We start from the raw sequence: 20,368 nt of genomic DNA, 5'->3' as shown, positions 1-20,368 counted from the left end.
TCCCTACTGCTCACCACTGGCCCACCTCATACATCCTTTACTTCCCTGCCCCAGTGGGCACCTGAGTTTGCAGCACACCACCTGAGTGGCAATTTCTTTGGCTTCCCACCCCTGCTTAACTGAAACTTTTTCTGCCAAGTCTTTATTCCTGCCTAATAGAACGAATTATTCTTTCCTTCTTATTAAAAGACAGAGAATATTTTCCCACTCACAAAGCAAAGTACCCTGCTATGTGCACGTCCTTCAAACACTTACTGGGCACCTATGGTGTGCATCACACTGCTAGGAGCTGGGGCCACAAGGATGCAGAAGATGAGGTCTCTGCCTCACAGCCAAGGGGATGCTGGGACGCATAAGGCACTGCCCATGACCACCTTGAGCACCAGCCTGAGTTTCCAATAAGGCAGGGGTTCAGCAAACTCTCTCTGTAATGGGTCTGATAGGAAATATTTTCAGCTTTACAGGCCATACGGCCTCTGTCTCACCTACTCAACTCTCTCTGCAGCGAGAAAGCAGGGACAGAGAATATGTAAACAAATGGTGTGGCTGAGTTCCAATATTTACAAAAACCTGTGTCGGCCAGATTGGACCCCATGGACTGCAATTCGCCGACCCCTGTGCTAAAGTTTCTCAGTTTGATATAGAGACATAAAATCCCTCAATTTCTAGAGAAAAGGTGGGGAGGGGGCACTTCCAGAGAAGAGATCTGCTCCTAGGGGTTTACTGGAGCAAGACTCCCACCCTCTTCATGGAAAGGCCACTCCCTCGGGGCATCTTGCTGGTGTCATGCAGACGTGGATCTGAGTTCTGGCTTTGCCACTTACTGGTGATGGGACCCTGAGCAAGTGACTTGATCTCACTAGGCATCTGTATTCTGTGTAAAATGGGCATAATAATTAGAGCCACCTCCTAGGGCTGTTTTAAGGATTAAAGGAGATCAATGGTGCAAAGGGCTTCAGCACAGGACCTGCCAGAGCACGAGCTCAATAATCACAGCCACCGTTACATCGTGAACAAATGGATGGATGGATGGATGGAGACTATGCTCCTCAGCTTTAGGCCTCTGGCACCACACAGCAGGTGCCCAATAAATACTTGCTGAATCTATGGGACACAGTACTGACGGGCCCTGTTCACAGTATTCTATTCCAGTCACCTCGACCCTCCCTAAACCCTTCAGATCCAGCACAGTGCACACAGGAAATCGGGCTGCCTCCTTTTAACCAGTAAAGAACATGCTAATAACGGTTTAAATGGAGCTTTAAAAAATTTTTTTACGTGAAGAAAAAAGAGTCAAGGAGCTACTCTGCAGGGAAATGGTATTAAGAATGTTCCAAACGGCTTCTGGACATTGGTCTTCCCGGCGCTCCGTGGAGCTCAGGGCAGCCTCCCCCCACCGACCTGGCCGGCCTCAGCACGCTCTGCCCAGACCACAGACTTCTCCGCTTGAGGCAGCACAGCGCAGCCGGGCCTGCGGAGGACGGAGGCGGCATTCCACACACACAGGATCCCACGGTGCTAGGATTCGGCTGAGGGGGTGCAGACCAGGGAGTGGGCTCCTGGTTTTCCAGGGGTGGGGCTGGGGTTGGGGGATGATAGTGGATGGAAAGTGGCTGTTGTGACATGAAGAATCCACAAGCCGATCAGATGGAGGTGCTGGGAGCCCCACCTCCAAAGGCCCCCAGGGATGTGCAGGCCCAGGAGTCAGGGTAGTAAAGGTCCCGGGAACCAGGAGAGCAGAAAATCAGGCTCCGCGGGGCAGCCAGGGGGCAGGCCATACTCACCCTCGGCTCCAATGGACACCAGTTTGACCCCCTTGCTGGCTATGAAATCCAGAGCCTTGTTGACGTTGGAGATCTTGTGCACCCTCATCTTGCCTCTCTCCGGCTTGGCCAAGCGTTCACCTGAATGTAGACCGAGAGGGAGGGGGAGACGTTCTTACCCAGCAGCCAGGGCTGCTCTCGCAACACCCTCATCAAGGGCACACCTCAGAGAGACACGCGCATGCCATCTGGGTGCAGGCAAATGCCACCCAGGGAGGGAACGAGAGGGCCTACCCTGCCTCTTCTTGCTTCCACTTCTCAGATCTAAACTGCTTGCATCCACTCAATAAGTCTGTCTCAAGCCCCTAAAATGTGTCAGGGACTTGGCTGGCTACTTGGAATATGAGGATGAACAAAACAGTTTCCTGTCGTCATGTCCTTATGTTCCAGGAAGAGAGACAGGCCAATAGAGAAACACAGATAAATGCACACAAATACACAAATACCAAGGAGGGGAAATGCTTAAAAAGAGGATGCAGGGGCCAGCCCGGTGGCGCAGCAGTAAAGTTTGCACGTTCCACTTCTCGGCGGCCTGGGGTTCGCTGGTTCAGACCCCAGGTCCGGATATGGCACCACTTGGCAAAAGCCGTGCTGTGGTAGGCGTCCCACATATAAAGTAGAGGAAGATGGGCATGGATGTTAGCTCAGGGCCAGGCTTCCTCAGTAAAAAAGAGGACTGGCAGTAGTTAGTTCAGGGCTAATCTTCCTCAAAAAGAAAAAAAGAAGATGCAGAGGAGGGGGATGAAGGAGCTGCAGAATGGCTGGGGGAAGGTCTGAGTGGGAGGACAGCCGGGCCTAGAATGCAGGGACAGGTGATCAAGACAGAAGGAACAGCACATGCAAAGGCCCTGAACTCCGAGTTCTAGTCTCAATTGTTAGGGCCTGGGAGGGAGTGTGGGTCAGCCTAGAGTATTTTCAAAAAGCTCCCCGGGTGTTTAAATGGAAGTGCCCGCAGACTCCCTCTCTCATTTGATAACTGCTGTTCTTGTCCCATTACTGCCTCTCAGGGGCACCCACAGCCCAGCTCCAAGTCAACGCCCCACCTCCAGCTTCCAAGTGGGAGCTTCTGCTGCTCAGGTGTCAGGGTCAGAAGCTGCAGGGAAATGGGGTGGAGGAGCTGGTTCTCCAAACACTCCATTAAGAGCACTTTTATCCCAGAGCAAAGGCATCCAGGGACCTCCTGAAACTATTCGAAAAATTTATGTGTGCAAAACACGTGCCCAGGCCTGGGGATGGGGCACATGGCTTTCAGATCTCAAAGAGGTCAGGGAGGGGCTGGCCCTGTGGCTGAGTGGTTAAGTTCACGCGCTCCGCTGCAGGAGGCCCAGTGTTTCGTTGGTTCGAATCCTGGGCACGGACACAGCACTGCTCATCAAACCACGCTGAGGCAGCGTCCCACATGCCACAACTAGAAAGACCCACAACGAAGAATATACAACTATGTACTGGGGGGCTTTGGGGAGAAAAAGGAAAAAATAAAATCTTTAAAAAAAAAAAAAAAAGAGGTCAGGGACCCCAAAAGGCTGAGAACCACCATCCTAGCGCCTGAAACTCAGGACCCTTGCACCTGCCGTGGTCTCCAGACCAGACCAGCTGCACACTCCCCTCTCCGGCCCATCAAGCACATCAACAGTCTGGCTGAGAGAGCTCACGTGGCTGGGCAGCCGTAATGTCAGAGCAGCACTTCCTCAGGGAACCTCCCAAGCCCCCAGGGCCCCCCAGCCTCTATAAGAGAACAGACTTTCTGCTGCAGATGTGATTAGGCTGGCAGCTCCCAGGCAAGCACCACTGGGTGTTTATTATTGAATCAAGACTCTCCCCTTGCAGCTCTCCCAAGGCTGTGGTCCCTGGCCAGCCTCCCTAGCAAGGTACGCCACCGTCCTCCTGGGCAGATGAGATGCCACAGGGGCTTCCTCCCATAGGATGAAGGGAGGCAATGCCACATCCCCCCTGGAAGGCTGCTCCTGCTAAAGCCCCAGCCCTTGGATCCTGCTAAGGGTCCTGAGCTCCCCAGCCAGCCCAGCAGCTGTGCACGCCAGCTGGAATGGGACTTCTCCGGAGGGCAGTGGAGGCCGCAAGGCCAGTGGTTCTCAAACTTCAGTCGGCACGAAAGCGCCTGGAGAACCTGCTAACTGCAGGTGTCCAGCCCCGCTCCCTGCCTCCTCTTTTCTGACTTAGGTCTCAGGGGGTCTGGAAACCCGCGTGTTGACAAGCAGTCCTGCTGATGGTGGTGTGGTGGTCCAGGACCACACTTCGAGGACCTCTGCAGGCAGCATATCCTTCCTTCCTCTGTCATCCTACCCATCTCCAGAGACACTCAAGGAGGAAGCATCAGCGTCTCGGTGAATCCATCTCCCCTGGTCCCGAGAAAGACACAAGCCTGCATCACAGGCACACAGGTCCCCTTGGGCAGAGGCCGGTCTGTTCTGTTGGAATGCACCGGTGGCCACGCAGAAATGCCCAGCCCTGGTCACTCTAAGATTTGCTGAGCGTCACCTACATGCCAAGTACAATTCTAAGCACTTGGGAGACAGAGATGAGACCATCCTTGGCCCAAGGAGCTCCGCGTGGAGCAGGGAGGAAAACAAGTGAGCCAAAATGATGATACCATGTGGTAAATGACACAAGGGAGGAATTAATGGGGCGTTATCATAGCCCAGCCACTCAAATGGGCAGGTGGCCAGGGAAGCCCTCCTGGAGGAAACCCAGAGCCGAGCTCTAAAAGATGAAAGAGAATAACACCCAAAGAAGTGAAAGCAGGGACTCGAACAGGTGCCCGCACACACATGCTCACAGCAGCGCTACTCACAACACCCAAAGGTGGAAACAACCCACGTGCTAACTCACAGATGAACAGATAAGGAAAATGTGGCACATGCATCCAAAGGAATAGTCAGCCTTAAAAAGGAAGGAAATTCTGACACACGCTACAACATGGATGAGCCTTCAAGACATTAGGCTGAGTGAAATAAGCCAGACACAAAAAGACACATACTGCATGATTCCACTTATATGAGGCACCCAGTGTGGTCAAATTCACAGAGACAGAAAGTAGAACAGTGGTTGCCAGGGGCTGGGGTGGGATGGGGAGTTAGTGTTTAATAGGTACAGAGATTCGGAGTGGGAGGATGACGAAAAAGTCTGGAGATGGATGGTGGTGATGGCTGCACAACAAAGTGAATGTATTTAATGTCTGTGCACACTTAAAAATGGTCAAAATGGGGCCAGCCCCACTGGCTTAGTGGTTAAGTTTGGCGTGCTCCACTTCAGCAGCCCAGGTTCAGCCCCGGGGCACAGACCTACACCACTGGTCTTTTAGCAACCATGCTATGGCAGCGGTTCACATAAAAAAAAAGAAAAAAAGACAAAGATTGGCAATGGATGTTAGCTCAGGGTGAACTTTCTTAGCAAAAAAAAAAAAGGTCAAAATGGTGAATTTTATATTACATATATTTTACCACACACACACAGATTTCACCTGCACTTTGAAATATTAAAAGGTATTGGGGGTGGGGAGAGGCAGTTAGAGCTGGTGCAAAAGCACAGAAAGCAGAGAGCACGCCATCTGGGGAGGACGGCAAATCTCCCAGGGTGGCACAGGGTCTGAGGCCTGCTACCTTTTTGGGAAGAGTTAGCTGAAAACAAAGCAGGTGCCAGCTCACAAAGGCTCCTGCAAGCGATGCTAAGGAATGTGGGCTGGGCTCAGAGCCCTGGGAGGCACTCAAGGGTGTCAAGCAGGGAACAGCATGACCATATTTGGGCCGTCGGATGGACGCACTGGCTGCGGTGTGGATGACGGGGCTGCGGTGGGAGGGGAGGAGCTGGGAGGGGGTCAAGGCCTCTGTGGTATCATGTAGGTGAGAGCTGACGCAGGCCCACACTGACACCATGGCAGCGGAGATTAAAAGACAGATAATAGAAGAAAGAAAGAAAATGAACAGAACTTGAATGCCAAGTTGGAAAGAAGAGCAAAGGAAGAGCTGTCTGTGATTCCTAGATTAGGTTCAGGAGAACAAGATGAAGACTGCAGGAGGAAAAAGAGGTTTGCTGAGACCAGGAGCGGTAAGTACAGTCTTGGACATGCTGAGCGGGCCCTGAGGGACATCTGGGTGGAGACGCCCTGTGTGGTCCAGCATTAGAGAGGGGCCTGGAGGGAGAAGGCCGGACTGAGAGCAGGTCTAGGACTCACGGGTGTCAAGGTGGAAGGTAAAGTGAAGAGAGTAGCTAAGTTGTCAGTGTATCAACCAAGGCTAGAATCTTGAGGACCGCCAACCTTTAGGGGACGGTGAAGGAAAGATATTCATAAGAAAGCTGAGATACGCGTTCAAGGCGAGCTGTCCCCCCAGATATCTGGGCATCCGAATTTCAAGTTGGGCCTCACATGAGGGTCTGGGATCCTGTAGGTATGTGTAGATAGGTAGTAGTGGGGCCAAGGTTTGGTGATAGCCATGGTTGCATTCTTGACCACAGAATCCTAGCATTTTGGAAGGGCAGGACCTCGGAGACTATCCTCCAAACTCCCTCTTTTTGCAAATGAGGATGCTGAGGCAGAAAGAAAGTGACTTGTCCAGGGAAATATGGATGGTCAGCAGCAGAGCCAGGACCAAGACCCAGTCTTCTAGTCTGAATTCACACATGTCACTCCCAACTTCTTTCAGGAGACCGAAAGTGAGCCATGACCAAAGGCAGGGCGGAGCACAGGTGTCAGGTCAGCAGTCCCCAAGTGGCAGAACCCAGTGGGCAGCACCTTCTTCTGGGCCAGGGTGGCCCTGCCCACCTGGCATCACCTTTGCCCTGGCACTCTCAAGGCCAGTGGTCCACCTCACCTGAGATGACCTCCAGCAGCAGCATGAGCTTCAGGCCATCCCGGAAGTCCTCCTCAATGTTCTCGATCTGCGTCCCCGCTTTACGGAGGTGGGAGTTGCACCACGCCGTAAATGTCTGGGCAAAGGAAAGAAGAGCAAGCCGTCAAACTCTCCACAGGTCACGTGGTCTCCGAGGCCCTCACAGGGGCCCCAGTGGGTCCCCAGAACCCGCCTGCCTCGTGCCATCTTTCCGGTTATTTTGTATAAGGTACTGGTCAGGCTGGCATTGTCATCCTCGTTGGGCACAACATCTAACAGGGCCAGGGAGGATGGGAAGTCTGCTCAGTGGAGCCCATAAAACCTGTTGGCATGGCTGTTCACACCGTCTCCTTCACCTCATCAACCAAGCAGTGAACTCTCGCAGGGCAGCCGCTAAGGAGACACTCAGCAGGGCCATCGGCATGGGTGGGTACCAGAGGGATGGACAACGTGGCACCCTCCTTGGACACCTCCCCTCCCAACTGTCTTCCAAAAACATCATCCCCAGCCACACTTCCAAGTGCCGCCATTCCATTCTTAGCAATTTACCTCTTAGAGTATAAGGCTTAGTTTCAACCTTCACAGCTATAAGGCAGAGCACCCCAGAGGTAACACGTTAAGCTTCATTAACACCTTAGGGTAAATTAGTTTATTAAATCCTTGTCCACTCACAGCGGCTAGCTAAGGGGATTAATCAGTTTTGTTGGGGACAGAGTACAGAGGCACGGTGTCAGGATAAGGGGAGAGAAAGGTAGGCACCCCAATGTGTGTATGTGTGTGTATTTGGGGTGGGGGGTGGAAGCACTTTAAGCTGCAAAAGCACAAGCAAGAATTCAAGAAAGGGAATTAAGAAGAGGAACTGAAAGGCCATCAACACTGTAACATTCTAGTCTGTAGGGAGAAGAGCAACACTGAAGCTGCGTCTATATTAAGCAGATGATCATCAGGCAGACCACCCATCAAGCTGCCCTGTGCCAACAGCACCCCCTAGTGGCTCAAACACAGAACAGGGTGACTCAACAAATGAGAAACGAGACTCGTGACCCCCTCTGCCACTTCCTCTTGCCCTGGGGAACTCCAAAGTCAAGTGGCAATGAATGGGCAGGGGAGGGAAGAACACCACGCCAGTGACGACTGGGGAAAAGAAACAGCTGTTCAGGTTTATAAGCAAGAGTTAAAGAGCCTGTGAGCAAGCAGAAGGGGAGATAGCAGTCCACGCAGGTGGGGAGGAGGGGAGCATTGTGACACCCCCCAACTTTGGGCCTCATCTGTAACTCACGTTTCACTAGAACTCGTCAACACAGGATACTTCTCTCTCCCTACAAATACATCTCCACTCCATAAGCCAGTCATTCCCATGATAGAGAAGAGGGGTGTGTGTCCTGTCCCAAAGCGTTGGGAAGATAGGCACATAGATTGAGGGTAGGCAGGGGACATATACTGATTCCTCAGCCTGGATATCCTCTACGTCATGCGTAGCTAACACACTCATCTTTCAAGATCGAGCTAAGATATCACCTCCTCCTGGAAGCCTTCCTAACAGCCACCCACCACATGTGGGTTGGGGGCATACAGCCCACAGCACCCCACACCCACTCCATCAATGCCTGTATCCCGCTGCATGGCCCTTGCCAGCTCCACACCTGGATTCAACAGTCACCTTAGAGTCCCAGGGCACAGAGTCAGGGACACAGCAGTGAACAGAACAGCAAAAATCCCTGCCCTGTGCAGCAGACATTCTAGTGGCTGAAAAAATCGCACAACTGGGTGAAGGAGGAAGGAACCGATGCGGGGTGGGGGGGGCAAGGGCCACGTCCTGGAAGATCCAGCTGCCCCCATGGGTGATACTGAATGGCATCAGGGTGGGGGGATGGGCCAAACAGCACCCTCAGGGACCCTGCAGAAGAAGACAGCTCAGAGAAAGGGGATGCCGCAGGACAGGCCAGAGTGCTCACTGGTGCCTTCCCTCCACTGCTGACACTGCAAACCTGCCACAGAGGCGAGGGGACTTAGTTTTCATTCTCAAGCTGTTATAACTTTTTTATTGTCGTAAAAAATTATTTAAAAATTTTTAAGTCTTTAAAAGCAATGCAACTTATTTTGTTTCCATATTCTCTCCCAGCTGTCATCTGTCTACACGTGCACGTCTGCCGGCTGTCATCGTGCTGTACCTCCACACCTGGGGGCGGGGCTTTTCATGTCCCCCCATCTTGTGTTTCCACAGCCCCTTGCTCTCCTCGCCCCTTCCAGGCCCACGCTCAGCCTCTGCTGGGGTGTCCCACTGACCCGAGGGGAACTGGACGGCCCCAGCAGCTCAAAGGGATAGCTTCAGGTCCAGCGTGGCTTGGGTGTGGCGGGACTACCAGCACGCCCACAGATGGGGGGCTGTGAAACCTCACTGTTTACCATCCAGTCTCTGGGGGCTGGGGTGAGGGGAAGGAGGAAGAGGCTGCTTTTGTAGAAAGATACTGCTTTTGCAAGAGGAAAAGTGCTGTTGAAAGCAGCCAGCCGCATTTCCTGGGGAAGCCGGACTCAGAGCTGCGGGAGACAGACACACACCTATGGCTGCTAGGGCCTCCCACACAAAGCCCTGGTTCTCAGGCCTCCAAGACTGCGCTTTGGGAAAACCCCCAGGCCCCCAGCCCCGGCCCCAACAGATGACTGCCTCGAAGGGGCCTCTGGGCACCTCCCAAACAGGAAAGTTCCGCCAACAAAGAGCACCCATCTCAGAGCTCAGCCTAAGGAGGGGATGGTGGGGTGACCCGGTGAAGAAGAGCACACACTCTGCAGGGCCCAGAGCTGCACTTGATGCTCAGATCCACTATTACCAGCTGTGTGACCTTCACAGTAACCTCCCTAAACCTCAGTCCCCTCAGCAGTAAAATGGGGAGAGTGACAGCACTTTAGAAAAGTCAGGAGGATCACCTAGAAAATATTTATCAAGTACCTGCCACTTAGAAACTGCTCAGAAGAAACACTGGCTCCCCTGACAGCTTCCCATGGACAGGCCTCGGAGAACGCGCCCCCCTGGGCTCCCACACCATGCCCGCCTCCCTGCCTCCAGCTACCAAACTCTGTCCCGGGCGCCACCCCTGCAAGGCTGCCCTGAGTTTCCAGATGATACCCTGCGTGTCTGAGAACTCTCTTTTTGAACATGTGCTGATGTGTGACAGGAGAGGGGAGAAATTGTGGTGTGGGGGGCAGAAAGCCTGCAATTTTTGACAGTGGCCTTGTGGATGCCCAGCAGAGGACGCTGATGGGGCACAAAGAGGGGAGAGCGCTGTGTCACCAACGTGGGCCTCCACGCATGCGGCACAGCTGTATTCTCTCCTCCGGCACAGGGCAGGCCTTGGTCTTGAAGCTCAAGCTCCCACGTTATGGCAGACAGGGGCACCTGCACCCTTTAGTGCTCCAGGGGTCCAGCAGGGAGGAAAAGCCAACAGCCACAAGTGATGTCCACGGCTAGAGACCCATGGTCCCATGGCCTCCAGCATGGACTACCCCAGCAGGTTCATGGTCCAGCCTCATTCAAATAAAGGGCAAGGGACCATTTTATTGCCTCAGTCCAAACCCTCCAACCTTCTTGCTCCAAGAGCCCCATCACTGGGTCCTTGCTCTGACTCAGCCTGACTAAGGAGACAGGAGGAGTCGACAGGCCTTGAGGGGACCCACTCTGTTGCAGAAATGGGCTCAGGATGCCAAGAGGTCTCAGGAGAAGTGCTTGGGACAGCATCTTGGGAAGTGTTCACAGAGCTGCCATGAGGGCTGGTCCCCTTCTCACGTCATCCACCGCCAGCCCTGCTGTACAGCCTCTGAGGGCCCTGGATGGAGGTGGAGGGGCTGGCAGAGAACTGGACCCCTGCTCCACCCCTCACTGACCTTGAGGCCACCGACCCACGTCTAATCTGGCATAAAGGGGACTTCAGGAGAGGAAGAGTGTCATTGTCCTGTACTGCAGTTCAGGGATGCAAATGGGCCAGGCCTGACCAGGCTCCAATGGAGAGTGGCCGGGGCACACTTGAGCCGGGCCAAGGTCCATGGAGTTGATGGAGGAAGACATCTTTCTCTGCCTTTTCTATGGGTCTCACAGGCTTGCTTTCACCCAGAATCCTCTATATCTTTCCATGACGTTTTTAACAAGTATTGTGCCCATATATTTCCTTTAGAAGGTGTTGAGAAGGCAAATGGCTTTTGAGAACATGCTCTCCCTACTCCTCAGCTCAGATGCACTGAAATATGACTTGAGCCACACAGGCCTCTTTGAGTCTCTGTTTTCACATCTGTAAAATGGGGACAACAGCATCTACCAGGCAGGACTGCAATGAAGATTAAATAATATAGTCTATTTCACCACAACAAAAAAGTTAGAAAAAAGATAATATTAACATATTGTTAACATTAATGATGATATAATATTAACATGCGTTTGAAATATAGTAGGTGTGCAAGAGGCAGACCCTACCACCATCATCATCTGAGTAATCACACTCGGCTGGCAGCGGGGTACAGAGGATCACCCCAGAAGCATGAGGCGGGGGCTGAGCTTCCGAGGTCAAGTGGCATTCACAGTCTTGATCTCGGTGGGAGCAGGGAGTGGGAAAACACGAGATGCTGAAGCACAGGAAGGTCACGGGACTTGCTCGGGATCACTCCACAGAGCGAGCATCCAAGACACTGGGAGGGGTCGCTCTAAAGAAGACACTGCAGGCCCGGGTCCATCCACTTCTGGCCGGGGGGTAACCTTGGGCAAGTGACCCAATGTGGCTCTGCGTCAAAGCACTCATCTGTAACACGGGGGTAATAATAGCAGGGTGTTGGTCGGGAGGGTCAAGGAGACAATCCACTAAAAACACTGATCAGAGGGCCTGTAACAGAGGGACTGCCCCATAATTACCTATTATTACTATTGCCACAACAGTTCGGGTTATAATCGTTACAAGCTCATGCTGTTCAAAGTATTTCATCAAAAAATGTTAGAGCTGGAAAAGACGCTAGACATCACCCAATCAAACACTCAGTTCACAGCTGAGGACACATGGACCAGAGAGGGTGAGTGGCTTTCCTCAGGCCACACAGCTGGGTATGTTCACCTGGCTCCTGGCTCCCAGTCCCACACACTTTCTGCTCCACCAGGACGATGTAGATTTCAGGTGCCAGTACAAATGGGGTGCTGGAAGGGAACCACAGAACGAAAGCCAGGAGTCTAAATGGCCAGACGAGTGCGCTGAATCTTCTGTAGTATCACTGAAAATAGGTCACTGTGAAAACACTAGCCAGATGGAAACTGGGTGACTGGCCAGCACTGACACAGAGAATCTGAGTTGACGGAACATCAGTAGAGTTGGCGTGGGACAGGCAGCCCCTCTGGGAGCAGCATGGCAGAAAGAGGTGAGGGGAACAGAGCCCAGGGGCAAGCAGGTGGTTGTCCAGAGGCGGGAGATCACTCTGTATGGTGGGCAGATCAGAAACACGTCTTTGAGGAGAACTGGGAACACAGCGCTTCTCAGGAGGAGAGAAGAGAGAACTCAGGCACCCACCTCAAATATGTGAAAGACCCTCCCATGAACAAGCAAATAACTTTGTTGGGTTCAGCCCCAAGCAGAACAAGGCAGGCAGCAATGGAGAGGAACATGAATTCTAGAGCATGGCTGACCTGGATCCAGTCCCAGCTCCGCCCCTGAAAGACCTTGGGAGAGTGACTTCACATCTCCAATCCTCCATCTCCACATCTGTAAAACGGGTAATGACAGAACCTGCCTCAAAGGGTGGCGAGGACCAATGCAGCAACACACGGCAAGCGCTCAGCACCTCACCCACACAGAAGGTCAATACACGGCAGCTACTGTTACTAGGATGACAGACAGGAAGCTGCAGGGAAGACTAGAATTCAATGCAGGAGACAGACCAAAAGCTGGATGTACAGGGCGTTACTGCCAAAGGCATGTGCTTGGCGGGGGTGCTGAGAAAGGATTTAAGCCCCCTCGGGGGCTGAGCTAAGTAAGGTCCCTCATAATTTGGATTCTTCGAGAGCCCAAGGCAGCCCTTGAAACGATTGGTTTCGAAATGTGTCTGAAGAGCTCAGTTAGACCAAGTCAAACACACATAAACGTCTGAGCAGGTTTCTTAATGTGATCGATATTTTGGTTTGGTTACTTCTTTGTTGAGGGGGGTGCCTGTCCTACGCATCATAGGATGTGTGGCAGCATCCCCGGACCCTCCTCACTAGATGCCAGTAAGTAAAATCCCCCAATCTCAAGTCGTGATGACCAAAAATCACCCCTGGTTGAGAGCCTAGTCTAAGAGACAAACACACATGCCAGAAATAACAACAACAACAATAATAATAATAACAACAGCAGCTCACATCTACCAAGCACTTACTCTGTGTAGACCTCTCTGAGAGCTTGACCCCCGTTAACTCATTCAACCTTTACAGCAACACTGAGGCAGGTGCTATGACTCTCCCCATTCTACAGATGAGGAAACGAAGGCACAAAGAGGTTTCACAAATGAGCACAAGGGTGAGTGCAGGAAAAGTAGAACCAGATAGTCTCACCCTCATGTATGCTCCTGAATTTTTCTGGAAACAGCGGCCTTCTTGGCTATCCTTTGTTTTTCCACTCAGGAGAGTAACATGAGTGCAGAGAAGGGGCTGCCAGTGGACAAGCTGGTCGATGGGAACTGCACCTGGGCCCCAGTATCAGTGCTGGGCTGGCGAGGGGACGGGGCATATTCTCCTTGGCTCTGCGTGGGAGCATGACCCTCGGATGCCACACCTCCGATGAAGAGAAGCCAGAAATTTGGACTTTATGTGAATCCTCTAGTTTTTAAATGCTGGTACAATTTAAAAATAGAACATCCCATAAGCTCCCTCAAAAGATGTTGGCAGGCTAAACCTGAATTAAGACTCAAGGGTCTCTGGTTCCAGAGAGGGAAAACGTGAAACCTTGCTAAGTCTCCTAACAAAAACAGTCACACGCGCAGGAACGCACGGTGTGTTAACACAAGTACTCAGCGGACAGCGCGTCCAGCACTGTTAACACTCCTGACAGACCACAGCCCACATCGGTCACCTGGGAATCCAGAAGCAAAAGCTGAGGGCACATCCTGTGAGGGGTAGGGGGGCTCCCCCTATTTGGACTTGATCAAGGACCGATACCTGTCACCAGGGATGACAAGATGTGCCACACACTTATGTATGTACGCACACCGCCATGTTTGTGAATTAAAATAAAGGTACCAATTTCCATTTGTTACATTGGAAAAAATGAAGCTTCTGCTAACTCCCGCTGTAGGGTGGGTCCAATGGCAAAGCCCACAGCAAGGCACAGCGGGCAGGCTGATGTGGCACAAGCCTGGCGGGAGGCAACCCGTCCAGAGGAGCTAAAATGGGCATAAATCTTTCGCCCAATGCTGGGACGCTCTCCTGGGTAAATCACGCTAAATAAAGACCAGCCCATGAGCGTGAAAATGCTCCTGCCAGCATTACTCGAGAGGAAAAAATTAGAAATAGTCCCAAATTATATTAATAGAGTATTAGATAAGTAAATTATGGTTCATCCACTTAATGGAACATTACACGGCCAAAATGATGGGTTCTGAAACTATACATTATTACGGAAAAAGGCTTATATGTAATTAACAAAAAAGCAGGATACAAAATTCTATGAACTGCAGGTTTAAAACTATATGAGCAATCACACAAAGCCGAGAGAACGGCTAGATCAGAACACGTCCATACGCACGCAACGCTTGCGCCCCAGCGATGGGACTGTCCCTGAGCCTTCTGCCTGCCCAGGCGTCTGCAAATGTGCTGGCTGTGAACCATCTACTCCCGCCCTCTCCCTGCGAGCACGCTCCTTTCAACGTGCACTGGCCTCAGTGCACAACCCACACATCCACTCACAGCTGACCTTGCCACAGACGCCTCCATTGACAATGGCACTTTATCTATTGGTCACGCAGCAGAGTAAACAAGATAACCCACCGCAGGCAAATGAGACTGGCTTGGTGGTGGCAGTCGGACAGCAGTGGCACCTCACCCAGCCACCAGGCTCATGTGCTGACCACACCCCTCCCAGGCACATCCTCCTGCTCCCCTGGGATCCTGACCCTCCACGCCAGCCACAGTTCACAGCAGGGGAGTTAGTGTTCAGAGGACAGGGGTCAGGAAACCTGGGCCCTGCCCTGGCTCAGCCAGCCATGCTGTGACTCAGAGAAGTCACCTCAACCCCTTTTGGCTATGTGACCCCAAATGAGTCCCTCATACCCTGCAGGCCAGAGCCCAGCAACTTTTCCCATCATAACTCCACTAATTGAAAGACAACAAAATAGAGCGCCAAGGACAACCTTTTGTTCTTGTGTAGGGTTGATTCTGATTGGTGGACTCTGCTCCTTGTCAAGAGACCAACAGCTTACACAGGGACAGCTTCATCTCAGTGGACTCACAGCGTCACCAGTGTTTCAGTCTCCACACTGCCACTCCTACCCCTCACACCCAGACCCCTGTTAGGAGTTGAAAGGACAGTCCTTAGATGCTCTCTGCCACAATATCCCTGGAAGGACATAACGACCTAGAACAGTGGTGCCTCCGCAGGGGAGCTGGGAGGCTCCTGACAGAGCGGGGAGGGACATTTGCTTTTCACAGAATAGCCTTTTATTTCTTTTGGATTTTATACCAGGTAGAGTCACTATCTATTAAAAAAAAGTTACGCAAATATAAGAAAAGTTTATCTGGAAGTGTGTACATTTATCTGTTAAGTCAGACCTCTGGGATGGGATAAAGGGAACTTCCTGTTTCTCTGGGATTATGGGGTGAGGGGAGGTCAGTACCTATGAATTACCAGTGGGGAAAAAAACAATATTTCCAAAATAAAAAAGAACAAGAAAAAGATGAAAAAGAAAAAATTATCCCATCTATTTAAAAGAATTAGTAAGAGAATCACTTAAGATATTATATAGAGAAAGGGTTCTGGAATACTTGGGGTTCTTTTCCCGTCCCCAAAGCCCCAGTAAGTACACAGCTGTATATTCTAGTTGTAGGTCCTTCTAGTAACCACCAGGCCATAAAGGCTGGATCTGAAATACTTTTAAAGTGTCTTATCAGTATAAAATATTATAAAGAAAGTCACAATTAAGGACTGGAACATGAGGATAAACCAGCAATCATGCACACACATCCACCCCAATAGTCAGACAGCAACCCCTGGCCAGGGGGCCTCAGAAAAATGTCAAACAAGCTTCTAAGCCTTTTGAAAATGGTACAGAGCTCCCCCCACAAGCTGGCTTCTCATCAGGTGGTCCCCTCCCTGAAGCAGAGCAACCAGGACCCTGGTCTAAGCTCATCAAGTAAAAAGTCAGCTCACCAGCCCCCCCCACATCCTGCTGGGCAGGCGCCCTGCCATGACTGCCAGTCAGAGATGGCCCCTCCTCGGCAGCTGCTGGCGCGGGTGTGCAAACATTGGGCCAGGGCGCCCTGAGAGGGCGGGGCCGGCACGTGTGCACAGGGCTGAGTTCTCTGCAGCATCTGCTGGTGCAGGGGAGGCCACTAAGGAGCAGCCAGGGAGCCTTCTCTCTCTCCGGCCACCCTGGAGTCCCTGTGACCCCCACACATGGCCAGTCTGGCCAGGGCATGAGCACTGGTTGGTTTGTCTAAGCCAAGAGCTGCCCAGAAGTGATCTCAGACGCCTGGTGTTCTGGTAACGTAAACAGGAGTATCTGGTGAACTTATCAAGGGCAGACTGCCAGCCTTTCAAAGGAGGCTGTCAGCTGGTTCACCCACAGATGAAACGCAGAGTCCTCAAGAACATCTCCACCCAGATCTGTTTACTTTCCACCCACCTGAGAGCGGGTGCTGGAAAAGCTGAGAGCCACCAGGCCGTTTCCTCTGCTCCCTGACAAGCCACGCGAATGCTGGGGTCCCGGGAACAAGAGTGCAGGTGGCCGGGGTCGCCCCAAGGAGCCGGGCTTTGGAACCAGACAGAGCTGGGGCTTCAGTTCCACCTACACCACTCATCAGCTCTGTCTCTTTGGACAGGATTCTCAATCTCAGCCTCAGGGTGCCCATCTATAGAATGGGGGTAACAAGACCTACGACAGCACAGTATTAGAGGACCATCTTAGATCTTATGAAGCTAAACACAGGCAGTACTGTGTCCACAGAAGATGCTTAAAAAATGTTAATCCAGCTGGCCTTTGTCACTCACTGGCTATGTGACTTTCATTAATGAAGGCCTCAACTCCATCTGACAAGTGAGGATCCATAACATCGCTACTTTGCAGGACTCTTGTCAAGCTGAGGGCAATGAAAGCAAAACAATCAGCAAGATGCCCAGGACAAGGCAGGGGCCCAGTAACGCCCGCTGTCACACTGCCCCCACTTCCCAGTCCCTTTTTATTTAACCAAAGTTAATCATTCACAGAGCTCTACACGGTGGAAAGAGGTCTTGTTATCTAAATTTTCCCACTGCTGAGGAAACCCTGAGACGAGCCTCCCGGACAGGATGAGGAGACTAGAAGGGGAGCACGGCCTGTGTGTTTCCTGCTTGATGTCCACCTGCAGCCCATTTTGGGAGAGACAGCACCAGACACCCAGAGGTTCATCAAGGCCAAGGGGCAGGGACCCCTAATGGCTTGTGCTGGAAGGCGGAATGACCTAATGAACACGCCCCAGTTGGCGAGGGCTCCCAGGCCCACCATGAGACCGGGCACCCGCTTTCTGCCAAGGCCCTTGGAAGGCAGCTCACTGCATGGGCGGTCCAGCACCTTCCTGCTGGTGCAGACAGAACCTGAAGGCTCCTGAGAGAATCAGAGCCGTTTTAGAAGTCAGGTGACACGTAAACCCAGTGAAGAAAGGAGGGCTGTCCTCTTAGCTCATGTCCAATGAGTCAGCTGCCCCCATCTGCCACCTCCACAGCCTGGCCTCTCCCAGGGACCCTGAGCCGACAGCACCAGGCCAGCCAGTGGCAGGCTCTGTCAACTGTGGCCTTTGTGGCCTCTGTGACCCCAGACCCGCTGAGCCTCAATTTCCATGTCAGTAAAACAAAGACAAAACGAGGGTCTATGCCAGGTGGCTGTTGTGGGGGAGGGTTCTGTGAGCTAAGGCACTGGGCCAGGCCCAGTGTCGGACACAGATTAAGCGCTCACTAGATGTGAGAAAACCAAAACTATCTACAGAGACAGAAATGAGAGTTGTACCCTCACCCGCTCCAGGTACGGAAGTAACGGACTGAGCTGCTCAGCCACTGAACAGCGGCCACTAAGCAAGCTGAGACAAGGATGCCAAGGGGGGATGGCCTAGTCTCATCTCTGGCCCTAGGGAGCAACTGAGCCAGGCCTGAGCTGTGAGCTTTAGATGCCACTGGCCTTGCTGATGCCTCCCCCAGGGAATGGTCACTCTGAAGAGCAGATCATGGCCCAGGTCATTTGCTTAACCATCATAGGCCAGTCAGCTCCCCCTGGGCACACTTCACACCACCCTGCAGCATGGTGGCACCCCGTTCTGGAGGCCAGTGTGAGACCAGCCAGCTCCCCACTGCTGACCCCGACTTTGGCCCTGCCTGTAACACCTCCCCCACGTCTGGAGTCCAATTCTGCCCTGGCAGGTCTGACAGCACACAGGCCTCGGCGGGCCGCAGCTCACAGGAATGGCCCACACATTCATTCCCCAAAAAAGGAAAAGCCACCCAAAAGTGAGGTCATTTGGTTTTTCTGGCACAGATGCAGAGAGCTATGGACCACTCAATTCTACAAAGAACTTCCCAGATGACAAGGATTTGGCCCAGCCTAGTATTCACAAAACATGGGGATGTGTGGTCTGGCTGAGCGAGCCTAACTTGACTCCTCTGTGTAGTATGAGGTGTGACCCTCAACTTTACAACTTGATGCCTCGAGGGTCTTATCTGCGAAATGGGAATGACCAAATCCAGCCCTCCTGGGGTTTGGGTAAGAATTAAATGGCACAATACTTGACTTAGGGTGGGGGGCTCAAAAAGTAAAATAAAACGCAGTTAGCTCCCTTCCTCTCGCCAGGGTCATTTCTGCTGAGTGTGCTTTGCTGACCGGCAAGGAGGACCTGCCTAGACTCCAAGCCCCCTGTGTGGAAGCCTCTCTCCAGAGGTCAAACCACTTATTACCACAAATTTGCAAGAAAGAAAGAGATACGTCACCGCTTGGACAAAGTTTTCCAAGTCTCTTCTCTGTGCCCCTAAATAACCTCCTGGGCTGGGGCTTCTTTTATGGCCTGTCCACAATCCACTCCTGGTCATCCCAGCCCTCTCAAGGCATCTCCCTTGGCACTGGGAACTCTGACCTCCATGGTGGCCACTGTTACTGGGCTGACAGCTGGAGGCAACTGGGGCATCAACTCTGTCAACTGCTTACAGGGACCTAGGAGGGGTTCCTGGAGCCCCTAGACCCAACAGGGGCAGACACTGCACCTCTCTGTAGTGGGGGTGAAGGCCCGTAAGAGAAGCCATGGTCCAAAGTCTGTGCTTACACTGACTCGTCCAATGACACATGAGTAGGGCAGAAAAAACAGAATAGCTCAGTGCTTTGTTCTCAAATTTGAACGTGTATCAGAATCGCCTGGAGGGCTTGTTAAAACAGATTTATCCCACCACTATAGTTTCTCATTCAGTAGTTTTGGGCAGTCAGAGAAAGTGCATTTCTAACGAGCATCCAGGTGATGCTGATGCTGCTGGTCCAGAAACCACACTGCGGACCACAGGCTTAGTGGCTAAGAGGATGGGTTTGGGTACAGAAGACCGAGGTTCAAACTAGGTCTGCCATTTACTAACCCCGCGACCTGAGCCAGTTCTTGACCTCTCTGAGCCTCAGTCTCCTCATCTGTTAAATGAGATAATACCTTTCTCACCGGGTTAAGAGGCTTCAATGAGCTAACGTATGCAAAAAGCCTAGCACATACTAAGTAGTTAACAGTGTCTATAGTTCATTATTAAAGGACAAGAAAGAAAAAGGATACTAATATAAAGGAGTGAGACAATAGGAACTACTCAGGGCCCTGGAATCGCCTGTGTAGACTGAGTGGTCACCTGGCACCATCTGGGGGTTACGGAGGTCACCTTGGTGCCTAGGGTGTCCCTGTGTCCAGGCCAGCATGCTCCAGCAGGCACCACACCCCAGCTCTCCCCAGTCCTGGACTCCTTCACCTGATCAAGGACGCATGATCAATAGGACCTCAGCACCATTCTGGCCCAGACTCCAGGCCAATGCCATGATGACACCCACCTCCTTCCTGAGGAACCACCACCCAGCAGCCACATGACCTCACACCAAATGCAGGTAGAAACACATCCTTCCACAGGAAAGCTCAGAGCTCCAGGGAACCCAGAGCCCTCAGGATGCCAGAGACCCCCTAGGCAGAAAGCAGGGGTGGGGGCACAAGCTCCGACCCCAGTCACTCTGGTAGAATCACAAGCCACAAGGAACCACACCAGTGATCTGCCCCCTGGGATGCTGAAGCAGAAACTTCCTAAGGAGCATTAACAGACTCACTCTGTAAACTGCCACTCCCTGGGCAGTGGGATCTCCATGATTCTCCATTATGACAATAATTACCCCATGCCTAAGAGGAAGTTTCTAGTTCCGGGAGCACTGAATGGAGGAAGAGAACAGAGAGGCCTGGCACTTTAATGAGTTCCTCCTCAGTTGCAAATTAAAACAATAACATATCCCTTTACA

General features: G+C 52.2%; 1 protein-coding gene across 2 annotated transcripts in view; it reads right to left on the bottom strand.

Annotated features, from left to right (window-relative positions):
• The window catches only part of LOC124233751 (alpha-actinin-1), a 94,662-nt gene that overhangs the window by 38,573 nt on the left and 35,721 nt on the right, over window positions 1-20,368 (bottom strand). For both annotated transcript variants that reach the window (XM_046650924.1, XM_046650923.1), the window contains exons 2-3: window positions 6,650-6,764; window positions 1,785-1,904 (exon numbers count right to left, since the gene is read on the bottom strand). In XM_046650924.1, the coding sequence (XP_046506880.1) occupies window positions 1,785-1,904; window positions 6,650-6,764 (235 nt within the window). The remainder of the gene's footprint in view (window positions 1-1,784; window positions 1,905-6,649; window positions 6,765-20,368) is intronic.

This window comes from Equus quagga, unplaced genomic scaffold, assembly GCF_021613505.1.
Source record: "Equus quagga isolate Etosha38 unplaced genomic scaffold, UCLA_HA_Equagga_1.0 220_RagTag, whole genome shotgun sequence".
NCBI classification, from domain to species: Eukaryota; Metazoa; Chordata; class Mammalia; order Perissodactyla; family Equidae; genus Equus; species Equus quagga.
The sequence above is the reverse complement of the archived record's forward strand: the minus strand, read 5'-3'. Positions and strand labels throughout refer to the sequence as shown.